Raw genomic sequence first — 18,706 nt, 5'->3', positions numbered from 1 at the left:
TGTATTGGCTGCCCTCTCCTGGAATCAGGCAGCTTTGGTTACACCTTTAGACTATTCCCATGCCAAAATCTTGCCTCTATGTAAGCCACGTAGAGAGACTAGGGGAGTGAATGCCAAACAGAATCCTTACGTTTTCGTCATCTCTCAGAACTGGAGTCCTGGAATCCAAACAGGGGTCTAGACCTGCAGTTACTCTGCAGTGATCATTTCACACATGGGCAGAAGGGTCTATATTCTCTTTTTGCCTCTTGTTATTAGTTCATGTCTCCCATGTTTAAAACAGTGCACATTTAAATTATTTAGCCATTGATTTTGTTGGCTAAGGTCCAAGTCTTATGGTTTAATGTCCTTCTATAAATTTTATTTTGTGTTATAAAAACCTCTATTTTGAAAAATCACAAATCTCTAGTTCAAAGTTTCGTGTTAAATCCACACTATATAGAAGCACACATTTTAATATTTCAAACAAAAAAAATTGTAAGTTCATGTAATGTTTGCACTTTCATGCACAGCTTGAACTGGAAAGGCTGAAGAAAGACTTGGAGTGAGCTATTAAGTATTTTTTAGCAAAATATATTTGATTTTCCAGAGACATGAGTTTCAGTTTTTTTTTTTTTTAAGATAGGAATGTTCAGGGGTTGTATAAAAAAATAGTTTTAAATATTTTTGTTTTGTTTTGTTTTAAAATAGCATTTCCAAGCTTGCCAAACAAGTCTGGAATTCATAGAGATCTACCTACTTCTGCCTCCCTAACACTGGAATTATAGGCATGTACTACCACACCCAGCTTGTTTTTAAAATGTAGCTCAGGCTGGAATTATTAAAGATGTAGCTCAGACTAGCCTAATATTACTGCCTTTGTCTTTAATGTAGCCTATCCCCATGGGTATATGCCACCAGAACACAGAAAGAATTCTTAATCATAAAAAAATTGTAAGTTCTATGAAATAATTTTCATACCAAATAAAGTTGTTTGCCAACTGTTTTGAGGCAGGTGTGCTCTTTGTTATTCTGCCTACAACCCCCTTCGAAAGAGAGGAGACTCTGGTAATGAGTTAAGTACGCATTTGATACTTTCTTTGCCAGAAGATCTGCATAAATTAATATCTGCATAGTTTTAAATTTGTATAACCAGTAAAAATGTAATATATGTTGATGTTACTTCAGGAATAGATGTGTGATTCTAATCCTATGGGAGAAATTGTTTTTTTTTAATTTAGTTTTCATCATCTTTTGAAAGTTTGCTGCAAGATCTTAAGCATCCAGGGAAATAACGATACTCTTTTTAAAGGGAAAAAAAGAATTAACAGTAGCCTCTAGTACACAGATGAGCACTTATTGAAATTTCAAATTCAATTTGAAAGAAGGTAGGAAAATTTTAAAAGCTCATGAAGATAAGATGGCAGTGCACAATTACCCTTGTAGCAAATGTTCCAATACTTAAAAAAAAAAAAAAAAAAAAAAAGTGAATGGACTAAACTTTCTTATTAAGACACGGGGACTGCCTGAGTGCATAAAAATTAAACCCAGCTATGTAATATATATGAAAGAGAAGGAAGGTCACAAAAGGTGTCAGAAATACTAAAACAAAGGCACATGCAGTCATTAAATTAATGAGAGAAAAATGTGAACTTTAGCTTAGAATGTCTTATTAAATGTAGAAAAGATCATATGAGGATGAAAGACCTACTTTATGTGGAAGGTATAACATTTCTAGAATGTTATGCATCTAAGTAAAAGCCTTACACAGCGTAAAATATCCATGGGTTTATATGGAAGATATAACAAATATGCCATCATCATCATAATAGGAGATGGATAACCACAGTCATTATATCACTCTCATAAGGTAAACTGATGGTTTCAGATGAAACTGCTTCCCCAAAGTATGGAATCTCACACAACTTCGGTGGACCCAGAGACTGGTGCTAGCAATGACCCAAACCGTGGTGCTAAAAAACGCATGGGGGAAAATTGGTACAAAGTTGGTTCTTCTCTTGAAAAACACATAAGAAATACAAACAAGAGGAGTAAGATATCCAAACAGGAATTTTATTTATGAATTAACCTTTGTGCATACACTTGATATCACAACTAAAAATTTATTTCATAGACATTATTAAAAGTGTAGTTTCCTTGGGTGGGAAGAATGAGATTGTCTCCTATTGGTGAGCTCCTTATGTTTACGTACACCTCGTTTTATCTAAATGCAGTAACCTGCTGCAAAAACAAAGGTACAACTGCAAGTGCGGACAGTTCTTCAAGTCAGTAAGCTGTGTTCCAAGTGCTACCCATAGCTCCTCCAAGGGGAGGGACTGCGGACACATGAGGTTCATCCATTTTATTTCTTAGATGAGAAAATTAAGATCAGAAAAAGAAAATGTGCTAAGCCAGACAGGCTAACTCATGTCATGTAACCTCAGCACTTCAGGAAGCTGAGGCAGGAGGATGATCATGAGTTCAAGACCTACCTTGACTATATAGTAAAAAATAAACCTGCCTTGACTGAAAATGAGATTTTATATCAAAAAACCAAAGAGAGAAAGAAGCGGTAGTCATTGTTCTGTATTTCAAATGTTCACATGTTTATGGTCATGAATTTAGTGCTGGATACTGGCATAATAAATATTCTAATTGCCAGTTTCTTTATGTATAACCAGTTTCTTTAAGTATAGTAACATAGAGTTAGGGGTGATGGGCAGCATTCTTTCTTCTTTAAATAAATGATATTTAATTTGGACAAAATTGTGTCAGATCCCAAACTCAAATCTGACTGCAGTCTGACTTGAATGCTCTATTTTATCAAAATGATATAAAATTGATAGGGGTGGGATGCTCACTGTGTAATTGATAAACAACACTTTCAGTGTAATTGTGCCTTTACTGTGAAGTCTGTGTATTTCAAACTTGAGTTTTAGAACTGTTGATGGCAAGTTTGTAAGCACGAGAGGCCTCGAGACAGGAAGGTGTGGTGTTGGTGACCTAGACCCCTCTGTAAGGGAGAGGAGGGCTTTGAAAACAACTCCTTTTCCTGTGGACAGACGTCTCTCGGCCAAAGACACTTAAAGCCAGTCCTTGGATCTGCCTGTAAATGAAAGAGGCAAATGAAGCAGACATCCACTGCAGCAATGGATCCATCCGCTCATGGCACCTTGTGATGGGAAGCTGTAAAGAGGTCTCCTAGACCCGTCTCTGCTCCACTTTTGTGTCTGCCTGAGTGCACCCGCTCCTTTCCCCTTCCACAGCCCCCTCCTAGCAGCCTTCCCTTCCCACTACAGAAATGCGGGAGTGTGGAGCTGGAGGCTGAGGGCTAACGGTATGCCTAGCACCTTCAAGGCTTTTGAAAATACTGGCAGAGCAGCTTGGAGCAGCTTGGCCCCGAGCCCCAGCCCCGTCTGGCTGCCTCTGGGAGCTGGTGTAGTCAACACTGCTGTTGATGTGTGGGTAAACGCCTTTGGAGTACATGGATTGCTTCAGTAAGCCGTTCCCTACCTATTTTCTGTACCACCAAACGGGGGTAATTCCCTTGTTGGACTGTTATAGAGGGGGGGTGCCATTCATCAGTGCTGTGTTAATTTTCCATGTCTGATTGCTCCGACCAGCAGAATAGTTTCCATGAGAAGCAAACTGGGACAACTAGGCTTGGCTGCCACCCGTTGGAAAGCTTATACCACATCAAAGGTTTTGCTTCCCTTTCTCCCGTAATCTTGAGACACATACCCTCTATCTACTGTTGTTTTAAAGGTCATCTTGAATTGATTCAGCCCCGTATCATTTAAGCATATCTGTTTGTTAACCTGGATGCTAGTATCAGAATGGCTGGCATTTGGCAGGACAGTTGCTTCAGTAAATTTTTTTTTTTAATTTAAGACAAGAAAATATAAATTCTTCGAGGAAAAGTAATTTTAGTAACTGGAGAACTTAATAACAGCTCTATTTTAATTCCCCTAGTTATTCGGTATTAATTTCCTATAAATGCATCCATATGTGCACGCCATACAAAGAGTCCATGAATGAATGCTGGCAACTATTTGATAAACTGTCATCTATAATTTTCTACTTCTGAACTCACTTTCATCCGTTCTGAAATAATCAGTACTTTGCTTACAGTCAAAATATTTTAAGTCAACAATACTTAGCATATCTAGAGAAAAAGACATTTTGGGATAACACATACTGGAAGGGCGCATATGCCTTCAGTTTGTTTATTTCAGCAGGTAATTTAAGTTGTTTCCCTGGAAAGGAATAAACTGAAGTACATAAGACGTGGCATGAGCCTTAGGTCGTATTTAGTGACTTTTTCCTTTGGTCTGATGATTTCTCTGTTTTTGCTTGTTTTCAGGCTCAGCTATGTAAATCATGCTGAAGACCTGGCCTCCAAGCTTCTCCAGTGTTCCCCAAAGAACAGGCTATCAGCACAGGCCGCCTTGAGCCATGAGTATTTCAGCGATCTGCCCCCGCGGCTATGGGAGCTGACTGATAGTGAGTAGGACTCCAGCATCCAATCAGAGCCCTCGGTCATCAATGTGTAGTATGCTTGTAGACAGATGGGCTCATTCATGTGTGCTTAAACATAAGGTTTGGTGTGTGTGTGTGTGTGTGTGTGTGTGCATTGTGTGTGTGTGTGTGTGTGTGTGTGTGTGTGTGTGTGTATGAGAGAGAGAGAGAGAGATTTTCAATCGCCCAAGCCAGAAGGGGGATTGTGTGTATATATATTTATTGGAGTCCTGCCATTCAATTGCTAGCTTACCAGACACAGAAAGAAAATGGATTCATTTTTTGCTATCTCTCCTCTGCAGTCGGCAGCTGCGTGTCTTTGTATTTGATTATGTGTGTGTCCAAAAAAATGATCTGAGCCGTCATAAAGGAAAAGGAAAATATGATTTACATATTTAGTGCTTTCTGCATACAGTACTATTTTAACTGGCTGCAGTACACAGAGGAAAAATGATTCATTTCTGTTTGATTTTCATAGACCATCTTGGTTGTAACAATAACCTTCAAAAGCATTGCTAGGCAGTGAGCTGAGGGCCAGAACTGGCAATTGGCAAATACACAGAATTGACATGTAAGAGCTGAAGACATGGAATTCATCTTAACTACACATGCTCTTGGTATTTGTACAGACAGCTCTTCTCTAGATCTTTTTTTAAAACAAAACACATTCCTGGGTGGGTTTTTGTTTTGTTTTTACAAAAGTACTCATATTTACACAGGCTTTTTCAATTACCTTTAAAGTATTTGGGGAAGGATTTATAGCTGGGAGGATCTCAGCTTTCTTCCCAAGTGTGAAGCAGAATTCTTGTGAAATTTTGAAAAAACACTGTGGCAGCAGTAGGAATATTTTTATTCAGTGGTGATATGTTCCAAAGACCCGTTAGAGATATTTCATATTTCCTGATTGCCTTAAAAATAGCATACTGCATAGATGCATAAATATTTATAATGCATTTATTAATTCTTATGCATACATCACTTATAGTAGACATGAAGTTACTTTCTTTGTCTCTGGAATTTATGACTAGCCCTGCAGTATTGGATTCTCCATAGCAACAGTCGCCGTCACCCTTTCTTTTGGATCTAAATCCTAAGTAACAACTCCCTTGAGTCTTCTTAACCTAACTTTTCTTTTTCTATCTCACACTTACGTGTGCTTCTTGCCCCTCCCTGCCAAGGTAGCTATAGATGTATTGACCTGATGCTCCCCTTATACTTTCAAATCCTCATTAATATCTTAAGCATTCCCAGCCTACATTTCCTTTATCATCTATCTTACTTCCTTTCTAAAGATCGATCCTCGACTATAACAGTGATTCCAAACTTTAAAGGAAAAAGCAAGACTTAAACCTATAGGGGAGAGAAAAAAAAAAAAGAATGGATCATGCCTCTCCCTATGCTGGAAAAGACGAAAGGGAGACAGGGGCCACTGTGATTCAGCCCGCTGTACTCAAAAACAGGGCTTGTTTTCCCCATGCAGTGTAAGTTCCACCTTGACCTCCTTGGTGACAGCTCAATGCTATCTGACTTGATGGTGGAGTTTAAGCCAGGATTTTGAGGGTCTGCGAATTCCCAATTCTGTAGTAGTACTTCCCTGTTAATATGGACTTATTACCCACTTGCCACTTAGTTTATCAGCCAGTGGTTAAATCCAGTTGCTGTAAGGGAGTAAATGCCTACACATTATCACCGAGCAGCAGCCTGCCAACCGAGACAGCCCCGTCCCTGTCATTAACAAGCACAATGTATGCAGAACACCAGAGGGGAATTAAAACCACAAAAAATACCTCAGGGTGGTATTTTTAATATGAGAATTTAATTTGTAATTTCACAGATTAAGAATTTTGGCTGCATTAATCCCTTTATCAGCTCACAGCAGGCTATTTGCAGAAGCATAAGCATAAGACGATATTCATTGGCAGAAACACGTCTCTGCATAACGTTAAACATCACGAGCGGTGAAACCTTTTGAAGGGGGGAGAATAAAGATGAAAAATCATTATATTTTTTAAAGCGAGATCCTACTAAATGCCTCCAGTGACAATTTTGAGTTACAGAAATGCTATTTCTGTGTCTAGAAGATAATCATTATGAAGGGTAAATCGATTCGCAGAAAGGACAATCCCAGTATTAAGTACTATAGTCATTTCCATTTAGAACAACGTGGCTGCCCTTGTAAACATGTTTTCAAAACAAAGAATCCCCAGACTTATGTGACTTTGGGAATTAGTTCCTTACAGTGAGTGAAGGGCTTGTGTGACTCTTGTCTGAGTGAGTATTAGGCTGACAGTACTTGGAAATTCTTGAGATTCTTCATATTAAACTTCAGAGTAGTGCAGTTTTTTTGTTTTGTTTTGTTTTNTTTTGTTTTTGTTTTTTGTTTTTTGTAAAGTTCACTGTCTGGTAAATGACAGAATTTGTGACACTTCAGAACCCTTCCATCTTCCAGTTCAAGGGTGTTTGGGGGAGGGTGCGCCTATCAAGGCGTACTGCAGAACCAAGGAAGGAATGTGTCTGCAGCTAACTTAGAACTGGTGCTTCACCAATTCCAAGATCCTGGCTGTCTTGGTCAGCTCACATTGTCCTAAGGAAATAGCATGGCAGGGGGAGGCTGAGACAACAGATATTTATTCTTATAGTTCCAGAGTTCAGGATGAAAGTGCTGACTGATTCTGTTTATGGTAAGGGTTGTCCTCATGACTCCCAGGGGCCCCTTTGCTTGATCTTACAGGACACAGAGAATATTTCTTGTTCTTACAAGGCTACTAATCCCATCATGAGGACCACCCCCTTTCCGAGATCATCTACGTTTTATCACCTCCCTAGGGTCCCATCGCCAGATAGCATCAATTGGAGCTGAGGCAGTAACATGAAACATGAAAGGGACACAAGTTATGCCATAAAGTTCTCTGTCTATGATGGTTCAGAGCACTTTTTTTTTTATTTTTTTAGAAAAATGTCCCACAAAAGGAAAATACTTAAGGCAGAGAGTGAAACTAAGTTAAAAGGAGAAGATGCGGAATCCAGCCTCAACCAGCTTTGAGTAGTCAGGCCCTCTGGGACCGTATAGTGCAGTTGGACCTCTTAGGGAGGTGTCCACCAGGGAGCAGATAATACAGTTGATAGGGCTGATCTGGATTGACCAGGAACCGTGGTAGGAAGTTTAGAAATAGAAGTATATCATGGATAGCTGAGCCCTGATAATGGTAGAGGCAAAGTCAGCATACTTTTCAAGATAGCCACTGAAGCACTGTAGACCTGTGAATATTTATTGTAGTTATGTAATAAGAAAACTTGGAAGCAAAATATTAGTGTCTTCAGAGCAGGAAATAGAATGAGTGCATCAAGCAAAAGTAGTTATAGGATTACGTAGGGATTTCTCTGGCAGCCAAGCTGAACAGGGATGGTGACAGTGTCATTCTCCTGTCCCCAAATCCCAACAGCCTTGCTCTACTTCTTCATGAGGATTTAATTGCAGAGAAATAAATAGAGGGTTGATTTAGAAGAAATTCATTAGTTGCGCCAAGCACACCACAGGGCATTCTCTGTGTATACTATCAAGTTACATAAATAATTGAAGCTGAACTCTCCTTGTCGAAGTAAATGAACAAAATACAGTTCACAGCGCAGAGGCCTTGATTTCATTACATTCATTTGCTAATTCACAAAACTCAAATCTCCTCAAAGAAGGCCAGCAAATTGGTCCGGTGCGGAGAGCAATGAGCTGGGAATCACACACCCCAGCTATAAGCTCAACTCCACAGGTCCTGGCCAGGCAACCGTGGTCTCGTGCCTTGGTCCCTCTGTGCTCCCAGCTCCTCCTTCAGAGAGCAAGCTGAAGAAGGCATGGAAGACCACAGGGCCTTTCTAGAGCTGGTGCTTGGAGCCTCAACTGCATTGTCCTCTATAATACTCTTAACAGCATGGTGCTGTTATGTAGTGCTGTGCTATCTTTTTATGAATATAGCAAGTGCACCTATTTTTTTTTTATTACTGAGTTTATTTAATTGGATCCAGGGTTGCGCTACATGTAGACTAGTCTGGTCTTGAACTCACAGCGCTCCCTGCCTGCCTCTGCCTTCCTGATGCTGGGATTTAAAGCTTGCATCACCCTGCTGACAAGGTGAACAGCTCTGCCCTTTCCTTTCCAGGTTCCACCTCGAGTGTCTTCTGCCTGCGTAGGTGGTGGTGACTCCTATGCTGCTATTTCAGCCCCTCTGTCTCTGGGGCTTTCCCAGCTGTCACCTAGATCTGTCAGTGGAATTAGTCACATTTATCTGGCACCTTTTCCTATTAAAACTTTGTTGCCTGGGCAGGATTTTTTTCCTGGTTTGACTTTCTCCTCCTGCAACTTGCCTTTGCAAACTCTCGGATCTGCCAGGCAGGCTAAGGGATGCTGTTGAGTTCCCAATGCATTCATTCTCCTTAGACCTTTCTATCTGGTCCGTTCCCTAGAGCTGAGTGATATCATCCAGCCTCAAGATTTAAATATCATCCACACACTGACACCGACTCCAAAAGTCCCATTGGAGCCCTAGCTCGCCAACTCTCACATTCAAGCAACTACTTAGCTTCTCCACTTAGCCGTCTGTAAGACACTGAATAGTTCGGGTTGCTAGAATCAAACTCGCGACCTTTTCACCGCAACCTGCTCCTTCTGAAACTCCCCAAATGTTAGAGCCAAGAAGTACTTCTCTCAGGCTCTGGAGAGATGGCTTGGCGGTTAAGAGCACGGACCGCTCTTCCAGAGGTCCTAAGTTCAATTCCAAGCAACCACATGGTGACTCACAATCATCTGAAATAGAATCCAATGCCCTCTTCTGATGTGTCTGAAAACAGTGACAGAGTACTCATGTATATAACATAAATAAATCTTTTTAAAAAGGACTTCTCTCATGAATGATTAAAAAAAAAAAAAAAAAAAAAAAAAAACCAAAACAAAACAAAACCTTCTGTACTGAAAATGAATCAAAGAGACATGAGAGCCCACGGGTTGCTCAGTGGCCATTGCATTGGGTTTCAAAAAAAAAAAAAAAAAAAAAAAAGGCAGACTTGTCTCCCAATCCAAGTTTATCATTCCAAGATCAGCAAATCAAATCAGGAACTGAGGCTCTACCTCGTGCAAATGTGTATGGGTGTGTACGTGTGTACGTGTGTGTGCGTGTGTACATGTGTGTATAGCTGTGTGTGCACCTTTGACCACTTGGCATTTCAAACACTGACCCTAACCACAATGTTTCACATGCTGTATATCCAGAGAGCATCACAGCCCTCTTTTCCTCTTTAAATAAAAATGTCAACATGTATATAAATATGTAAACAGAAACATCTCATTCTCTCCCCAGTGTCTTCTATTTTTACCGTCCCAAATGTGAGATTGCAACCCGAAGCTGGAGAGAGCATGAGGGCCTTTGGAAAAAACAATAGTTATGGGAAAAGCCTATCGAACAGCAAACACTGACAAGCCCAGCACCCTCGTGAGAACACAGGTAAAAGGCCCTGCTTTGCTGAGAATAATGTGTGCAATAGACATGGAATATGGTTTTCAATGAACGATTTCAGTCTCATTTCTCCCTGAAGCTGTCTCGTGGGTCCTGTGGGCTTATTCTGGCCTGTATCAAACATTTTGCTTAGGCAGAGAACAATCAGTGATTTCAGCGTTTTCAGGCACCTCCTAAGCTCTTAGTAATGTTGCGCTGGATCCGGTAAGTTAGCTCTACAGTCACTCGCAAACCACTAAGTCCTGAGCCCCCAACTGGATTACTCCAGAGTTCATCACTGAAGTTTGCAAAGGTCCACTTTGAGCTGTACCCGAACCACAGACCTGTTTTATTTGGCCAACACAACTTGCTTTTAATTATTTGCTGTCATTTTTAAAATTGGGATACTTCGTACAAAACTCTAGATTTCTAGCTTTTCATGGAGTAACGGCAACTCTGACGATGCCCCCAGTTCTGCCCCACCAGAAGATCTCATGTGTGATAAGAGAAAATGCGCAGCCCTTGTTGTAAGCTAAGCTGCTTGCCAGGTCCTCCCTGGGCTCGGATTCCTGTCAGGCCCCTGGCACAGACCTATTGAGGTAAAGTTCTGGCTCTCACGGTTTGCTTCTTTGACCTCTACTATTTTAACTGTGAACTATCATGGTGATGTTCAGGCATGTCAGCCTGTCAAGTTATTGCACATGCCCAATGCCAAGTTTAAGGCAGTGACGTCTGAAAGGCTGTGTCTTTCTGGGTTACCAGAAAGAGATGTGTCTGGGGTGGTTGGTTGGTTGGTTGGTTTGGTTTGGTTTGGTTTTTCATTTTTGCTTTTTCAAGGCAGGGTTTCTCCCAGTAGTCCTTTCTGTCCTGGAACTTGCTCTGTAAACCAGGCTAACCTTGAACTGAGAGATTACCTTGCCACTGCTCCCTGGGTACTGGAATTAAAGCTACCGCTTAATACCAACACTACCCACTTCTCACCCTTCCGGGGAAGCCTTTCTCTGATGGTTTTGGTAGAGCGTGTTCCTGGCCTTTCTGTATTCCATAATTAAATGCTGAGTGAAGTGAGCTGAATACAGGAAGAACTGTTCGTGTGTGTGTGTGTGTGTGTGTGTGTGTGTGTGTCTGTCTGTCTGTCTGTCTGTCTGTCTGTCTGTCTGTGAGGGGGTTGGGGATGGGGGTGATGTAGGCCAGAGGTTGATAGCAAATACCTCCCTCAATTTTTGTCCACCTTATTTTCTAAGACAGTGTCTTCCACTGAACCTGGAACTCTCTGACTCAGGAGACTCGCTACTGTCCAGCAAGTCTCAGAGACCCTCATGCCTCTGCCTCCCTAGCATTAAGGTTACAAGTATGAGCTTGTACCATGCTTGACCTTGACTTTTTTTTTTTTTTTTTTTTTTTTTTTTTTTTATTTGAGGGAAATAGTCTGATTCTCTCCTATTTGGAAATACGGTAAGAAGCAAAAGGTGGATTTATAGCAAAGACGGTGCCCACAGCTCTGTGAACCACCTGCCAGTATCTTCTGCCATTTCGGAACTTAGGCTTTTATACCCTCAAAATGGAGGTTAATTCTGCTAGGCTAGGGATGTGGCAGCAATTTATGTTGCTTCGGAAGAAGAATAAAAAGGCCCCTGGTTAAAGTGTGGCATGCAAATGCTTGGCCAGTAGATACTGCTACTAAACCACGGGAGAGATGACAGCTTTCTTTAGGCCATTGTATATGAAGTCACGGTTATCTGGGACCCACTCTGAGTTGCGATGGTCAGATAGACTGTGGCTATGAGTCTAACCAGTTTCTGACCAGTAGCCTCATGGTTCTGAGAATGGTTTGACTCATAAGAGTTGTATGCAGCGTGTACATTTTAATGGTGTTTAGCTCCCGCATTGTAAAGCCTCTAGCTAATTCAGTAGAATAAGAATGAAAACTGGCTCTGGTTTATTGACTCATGCTCACAAGCAAGACTGAGTTTCAGTGGCAGGACTGTGCTTGCGTGTCCTTTCTTCTTGGCTCTTCTGACCTACCCAGTCAAAGTTGCAAAGATGCATTTAAGATCAGCTCATTATGGTACGATCAACAGAAGCTGACTGGATGGAGCACTGCCCAGAAAGGCTCAAAACTTGCTAATTGAAAAGAGGTTTTCAAAGGTGCTCGGGGTTGGAGCCAGCGGCGCTTGCTAAACTCACAGTCCACTTCTGCACACTGGATCCAGGCTTAGCTCCCCAGTGGGCAAGTGTCTCTACAATTGTCCAATAACGGTACAAATATTCTCCCTAGGACTGTTCGCTTTGTCACATCAACGTTGATGCCTTCAGCATTGTTGGTCCTCAGAGCACATCTGACTCAGCAGGCCACTAAAGAAACATCTCCATACTCTTCATAAAAGGACAGAAAAGCTGGATTCTAACATGTTGCTGTCAACACAAAAAGAAATCATCTTAGTTTCTTATTTTACCAAACATGTCCATGTTTGAGATCAAATACTTTATTAGTCCTTACAACATGTGGCATGTCTCTTTTCTGTCCAGTAATTCATTTTCAAGCTAAAGACATTATGAAAGAAAAAATAATAATGTTAATAAATCTCAGGAAAAGAAAAGATATCATCCTCTAGTCTTTGATTTCCTTTCCTGGTTTTAAATTTAGACCTGTTTGGAGTCTGTGACATATTAAGTTTCCCTGAACTGTCTTGATTTTTTTGTAACACCCATAGTGGCAGAAATGAAGAATAAAGGGAAGAGACTGGGGGCTGAGGTAGTCTGAGCCCAGGCTAGAGGTTTAGCCACCTCACTCTGGTGATCAGCAGGCTCTTGGTGTGGAACTTGGATTGTGTCATGCTGCTTTTAAGACGACAGGGACAGGGCATGCAAGAATGCTCCAAGTCCTAATATTTCTCCTGTACCTCAATGCCACATTATTCCCTTTCTTGCAAACTGAGGTCACTTCAATTATTTAGTTAATAATGTTGGGTTTGCATAAATTAGCCTTAGTGGAAAAGCTAATGAGATGCATTTTACTGTGTAGAAGAAAGCAATTGGGTTTTAGAGTCTTGTAGCAAAAATGAAAGGAAAGGAAAGCCACAGGTGCCAGGGTTAAGACTAGGATAGCTGCCATCAGTGATCACTTCAGTTCCTTAGTCCCTAGCCATATTAGTTAGCTATTTCATAGCTTGTTCCCACTCATTTGGTTACCATTGAGAGTTGAATAAAACCGAAGCGAGTTTCAACTGCACATAGGAAACATTCATCAAGGAAAATACCACTGGTAATATCAAATGCCACATCCTTCAGTCGCACTTACATTTGTATGTGGTGATACCAATCATAAGCCTGTACTGAGCTAAGTTTTTTCAGTGTGCTGATGGGATAGAGTGGGTTGGTCACTGTCTTTTTTTAAATAATCTGGGGATAAGAATACCCCTTCCCCACCAGTGATCCCATGCTCTAAGATCAAGAATCGACAAATGGGACCTCATAAAATTGCAAAACTTATGTAAGACAAAGGACACTGTCAATACAACAAAACAGCAACCAACAGATTGGGAAAAGATCTTTGCTAATCCTACATCTGATAGAGGACTAATATCTAATATATACAAAGAACTCAAGAAGTTAGACTCCAGAGAACCAAATAACCCTATTAAAAAATGGAAAACAGAGCTAAACAGAGAATTCTCAACTGAGGAATGCCAAATGGCTGAGAAGTCACCTAAAGAAATGTTCAACATCCTTAGTCATCAGGGAAATGCAAACCAAAACAACTTTGAGATTCCACCTCACACCAGTCAGAATGGCTAAGATCAAAAAGTCAGGTGACAGCAGATGCTGGTGAGGATGTGGAGAAAGAGGAACACTCCTTCGTTGCTGGCAGGATAGCAAGCTTGTACAACTGCTCTGGAAATCAGTATTGCCATTCCTCAGAAAATAGGACATAGTATTACCTGAGGACCCAGCTATACTACTCCTGGGCATATACCCAAAAGATTCTTCAACATATAACAACATGTTCCACTATGTTCATAACAGCCTTATTTATAATNGTCAGAAGCTGGAAAGAACCCAGATGTCCTTCAAAAGAGGAATGGATACAGAAAATATGGTACATTTACACAATGGTATACTACTCAGCTATTAAAAATAATGAATTCATGAAATTCTTAGCCAAATGGATGGACCTAGAAAATATCATCCTGAGTGAGGTAACCCAATCATAAAAGAACACACACTGTATGCACTCACTGATAAGTAGATATTACCCCCAAAGCTCAGGATATCCAAGATACAATTCATAGACCACATGCAGCTCAAGAAGAAGGAAGACCAAAGTGTGGGTGCTTCGGTCCTTCTTAGAAAGGGGAACAAAATACTGAGGGGAGCAAATACGGAGACAAAGTGCAGAGCAGAGACTGAAGGAAAGGCCATCCAGAGACTTTCCCACCTGGAGATTCATCCCAGATACAGTCACCAAACTCCAACACTATTGTGGATGCTAAGAAACGCTTGCTGAAAAGAGCCTGATATAACTGTCTCCTGAGAGGTCCTGCCAGAGCCTTACAAATACAGTTAGATCCTCAAAGTCAATCATTGCACTGAGTGCAGGGTCCCCAATGGAAGAGTTAGGGAAAGAACTGAAAGAGCTGAAGAGGTTTCCAACCTGGGACTAAGCCACCAACCAATGAGTTCACATGGCTCCAGCTGCATATATAGCAGAGGATAGCCTTGTCAGGCACCAATGAGAGGAGAGGCCCTTTGACCTCTGAAGGCTCCATAGATGCCCCAGTGTAGGGGAATCAAGTGGGTGAGTGGGCAGAGGAACACCCTCATGGAAGCAAGGGGAGGGGGGTGGAATAGGGAGTTTCTGGGAGGGGGAAAATCAGGTAAAGGGATAACACTTGAAATGTAAATAAATTAAATAAATAAATAGAACACTTAGAGTAAATGTGAAAATAGTAAAGTAAAGAGATAAAAGAAAAAGGCCTCAAAGGGAAAAAATGGAGGGGAATTGCCAAACATACACACATGCACAAAACAAGAAGCAGCATTATTCCCAATTTAAAAAGTTTTGATAGCAAAGTTAGATCAATGTAAGAATAGGATTGAAAAGTGAGTTTTTAGAGAAACAAAACAATCTCTCCCCCAAACACCCCCAAATTCTATAAAATAAAAAAGCAATGTAGTACTAAAAGTATAATGAAGAAAACAAGATTGGGGAAAACAAAGAAGGAGTGGGAGGGAAAGTAAAAGTGAGATTGTCTAGCAATCTTAAATGTATAAAAATTGGGCTGGAGAGATGGCTCAGCGGTTAAGAGCACTGACTGAGTGTTCTTACAGAGGTCCTGAGTTCAATTCCCAGCCACCACATGGTGACTCATAAACATCTGTAATGGGATCTGATGCGCTCTTCTGGTGTGTCTGAAGCTACAGTGTACTCATATACATAAAATAAATAAATATACCTTTAAAAATGTAAAAAAAAAAAAAGTGAATCAGTAGTCTTCGACTCCATTAAACTCATTGTAACCTTACAAATATTTGTCTAGTGTATGAAGTAATACTGTTTGGCTCAATTGCGAGAGTTTAACTATGCAGACTTTGATGGTCTCCTTCTGTTTCAGCATATCATCATTCTCGGTCCACATTATTTAAGAATTACATGGCAATGAAAAAAGTCCTTAGCCTCACTTTGCTTACCCCAGTCAGTGGACAGTCATTTCCTCAAAGTGATCTGTTAGGTAAAGAGATTAAAAGCTATTAATTGTTCAAGAGTTTTCACTGACTCGCTTTCATCGACTAGGATCAAGGGTTTTGTTTTGTTTACTTCATATGTTGTTTGCTTGCCAGAGTCTATTCATGACCCAGTGTGCTGCTGCCACATTCTCTGAAAATAGGCATCTCGTATTCTAGGACACCAGACTCCTGCAAAGTTTTCCAGCCCAATACCTGGGGTTCATGAATCCGTATTTGAACAAACTCCGGTGGTCATTAACTGACTACTGAGAGAGGGAGAATACATTGTCCCTGGGATAAGCTCACTAAATGGTTACGTAATACCTCATGGCCACCTCTAATCACATATTCAAAGGAGCAAAACTGAATGGGCTCAGTGGGTTGTATTTATGTATTTATTGGGGTGGTGTGAGCATGTGTGTGTATGAGTATGTTACAATAATTACACAGGCTAAAAACGGGGGGGATGGGGGGTTGGAAAGAGGAAAAGGTAAGATGAAATGACAGAAACAGTACTCTTCAAATTCTTTAAAAAAAAAACATATAAGAACTTGAGGGGGACCATAGATAGTGAAATCTTCAATAGTTATTCAGGGATTACATGTTTTTAAGGTAAAATCAACAACTTACTTGAGTCAGGACAGGGTAAAGATAAGCAAGGAAAATAGCATTTTATACCGTGAAACAGCACTATTTACTCTCCTCATCCCTCCCTCTTTCCTTTTCCATAAGAAAGAATGGTATCATGGTGTGCAGTGCAGGAACTGTATGCCCATTTAAAATTACTGAATTTAATTTCAATTCACTTTAAATATCTCTTCCTTGCTAGAACTTCTCATGCTGTATAGGTGAAGTGCATAGATACCATGTCTGAGGAGACCAGGCAGGCATCTCACAGTGCCCTTCAACACTGATGGAGAACTCTTCTTCCATCCACCTATTTAAGGGAAAAATCAAGAAAACGGAACTGAATTCATCGCAGTCGACTGCATCTTGGTGCTGGATGAAAGTTGCTTCAGAAGAACTCAGACAGTGAGGAAAGAGGCACCTGGCCAAAGCAAAAGGAATAGAGCCAGAGCCCGGTGTCTGAGTGACATGAGAGGCATGGAAAGACACAGTGCCTGGTGCCCACAAGAGCAAGAGATGACGTTAGCAAGGGCCATAACTCCATTGAAGTGCCACAGCGGCTTCCTCGGCTAGCAGTAGTGTGCTAAAGGAAGGCAGATTGACAGTCGCTATAGCTGTACAGACAGACTTCACAAAGATGGAACTGTGAGGCAGAAGTCAACAGTAGCCTTAGTCTGTCTGCCATGTTGACTCTAGAAACTGCTCCGAGAGATGGAGCCACACCCAAGGTTCCCCTCCATGCTGTGACGTTGTGGTGGCTCACTTTTTTTGGTCGATGTCAACTCGCATTGTCTTCATCTCCCCTTCACTTTGTAGTTTCTGTTGCCTTGTTTCTGCTGACTCATGCATCCATCTTTCTCTCTCTTCCCTTTGTCCTATGTCTGGAGGAATCTGCTACTGACCTCGTCTTGCCTTGGATCCTAAAACCTTCCTGGAGAGCTACTCTGATTTGTATAAGCAGGAGTAGAAACTGAGGCTGTTGGGTGAACCCTCCCTTCATGAGGTCCTGGCTGATTCCAGGCTGCTTCTGAATCAGAACTGAGCCTGGTCTGACCAAGCCAGCTCAGTCAGTCAACAGGTTCTCCAGTGCAGGAGCAAAGATAAAAAAGAAAAAAGACATTTAGAAAGCATTGTAGCATGACCCCAGCCAGTTCTGGGGCTGGGGCGGGTTTATTTTTTCCCAATCTGCTTTTATACCATTTTAATTACATGCAAGCAATAAGGTCAAGCAGCACAATAAACACAAATAGTCAAGGAACAAGCAAGGCAATAAACAAGTCCCACTATCACTCCCTGTTCACTGTTTCTGAGGGCTTATCAGGATGACCAAGATACCTAAGCCTACTTCCCTGTCCTAGCCCAAAGTCATATTCTTGCCAAAGGCCTACTTCCCTGTTCTAGCCTAAAATTAGATTCCTGCCTGAGCTTACTTTCTTGTCATGACCCAAAGTCAGATTCCTGCCTGAAGCCCATTTCCTTGTCATTGGCCAATGTCAGATTCCTGCCAAGCAACCCCTAAAGCTCTCCACACTGGTCCAATCCACTTAGCTGTGAGTTGGGTGGCCAAGCTGTTCCTAAAGACCCCTCAAAATGCAGCTCTTCACTTGTCCATCCCAAAAGTTTCAGTGATGCAAAGAAGCCAACCAATGTGACTAGAAGGTCCATTGCCCTAGCTGTGCAGCACAAGGGGAAGGCGGTTTGAATGTGATACTGCACATCCTCACTGTGAGATACTTGGGGCTGTTGGTAAAGGTTGTCTGTTAAGTCCTGTCTCACTTAGCAAATGGAGAGAATGGCTATTGGGATGTATCACCATCTTTATTCATTTGTTCAATCTAGGCTTCTTTCTGGAGAAGGACAATCATTGCCTTTCTTCTTGTTGCCAGGACGGTTATTCTCTGTGTGATGCAATAAGTGTTTCTTCTCCAGCAGCTGGAGTTTCATCATTTCTTTTGTCTTGGGTAGTTGGCAACATTTGTGGAAATAATAGGAACAGAGGAAGCAAGCAGAAGCATCCTCTCAGGCTTTATCTGAGGAGAGCCCTGGTTACTGTCATTGCTCCAGCTGGACGGGAAAACCAAGACAGAACTATACATCACAGATGCATGCTGTGTGCTGCAGGCACTGGACTGAGAAGAGCCTTCAACGTGGCTTAGTTTTCCACCCACCTACCTCAGGCCTTTTCCTGTAATGGGGTGACCACATGAACTCCAGAATGGTTATGAATACAACCCTACAAATGTGTAGACCACCGCCCCTTGTTGCAATGTCAGTGGCGGATACCCCTGCAGGCTTAGCTCTCTTCCATGCTGAGGGGTCTCTGATCTCCTTTAATGGGCTTCAGACGGGCTATAGAAATCTCTCGATCTTTTTCT

General features: G+C 41.4%; 1 protein-coding gene across 1 annotated transcript in view; it reads left to right on the top strand.

Moving 5' to 3' along the window:
- Cdk14 (cyclin dependent kinase 14) overlaps positions 1-18,706 on the top strand; it is a 534,124-nt gene that overhangs the window by 451,664 nt on the left and 63,754 nt on the right. The window contains exons 13-15 of the mRNA XM_021190228.2: positions 4,244-4,255; positions 4,349-4,482; positions 9,843-9,986. Of these exons, the coding sequence (XP_021045887.1) occupies positions 4,244-4,255; positions 4,349-4,482; positions 9,843-9,958 (262 nt within the window). The 3' untranslated portion in view covers positions 9,959-9,986. The remainder of the gene's footprint in view (positions 1-4,243; positions 4,256-4,348; positions 4,483-9,842; positions 9,987-18,706) is intronic.

This window comes from Mus pahari, chromosome 2 (genome assembly GCF_900095145.1).
Source record: "Mus pahari chromosome 2, PAHARI_EIJ_v1.1, whole genome shotgun sequence".
NCBI lineage: Eukaryota > Metazoa > Chordata > Mammalia > Rodentia > Muridae > Mus > Mus pahari.
The sequence above is the reverse complement of the archived record's forward strand: the minus strand, read 5'-3'. Positions and strand labels throughout refer to the sequence as shown.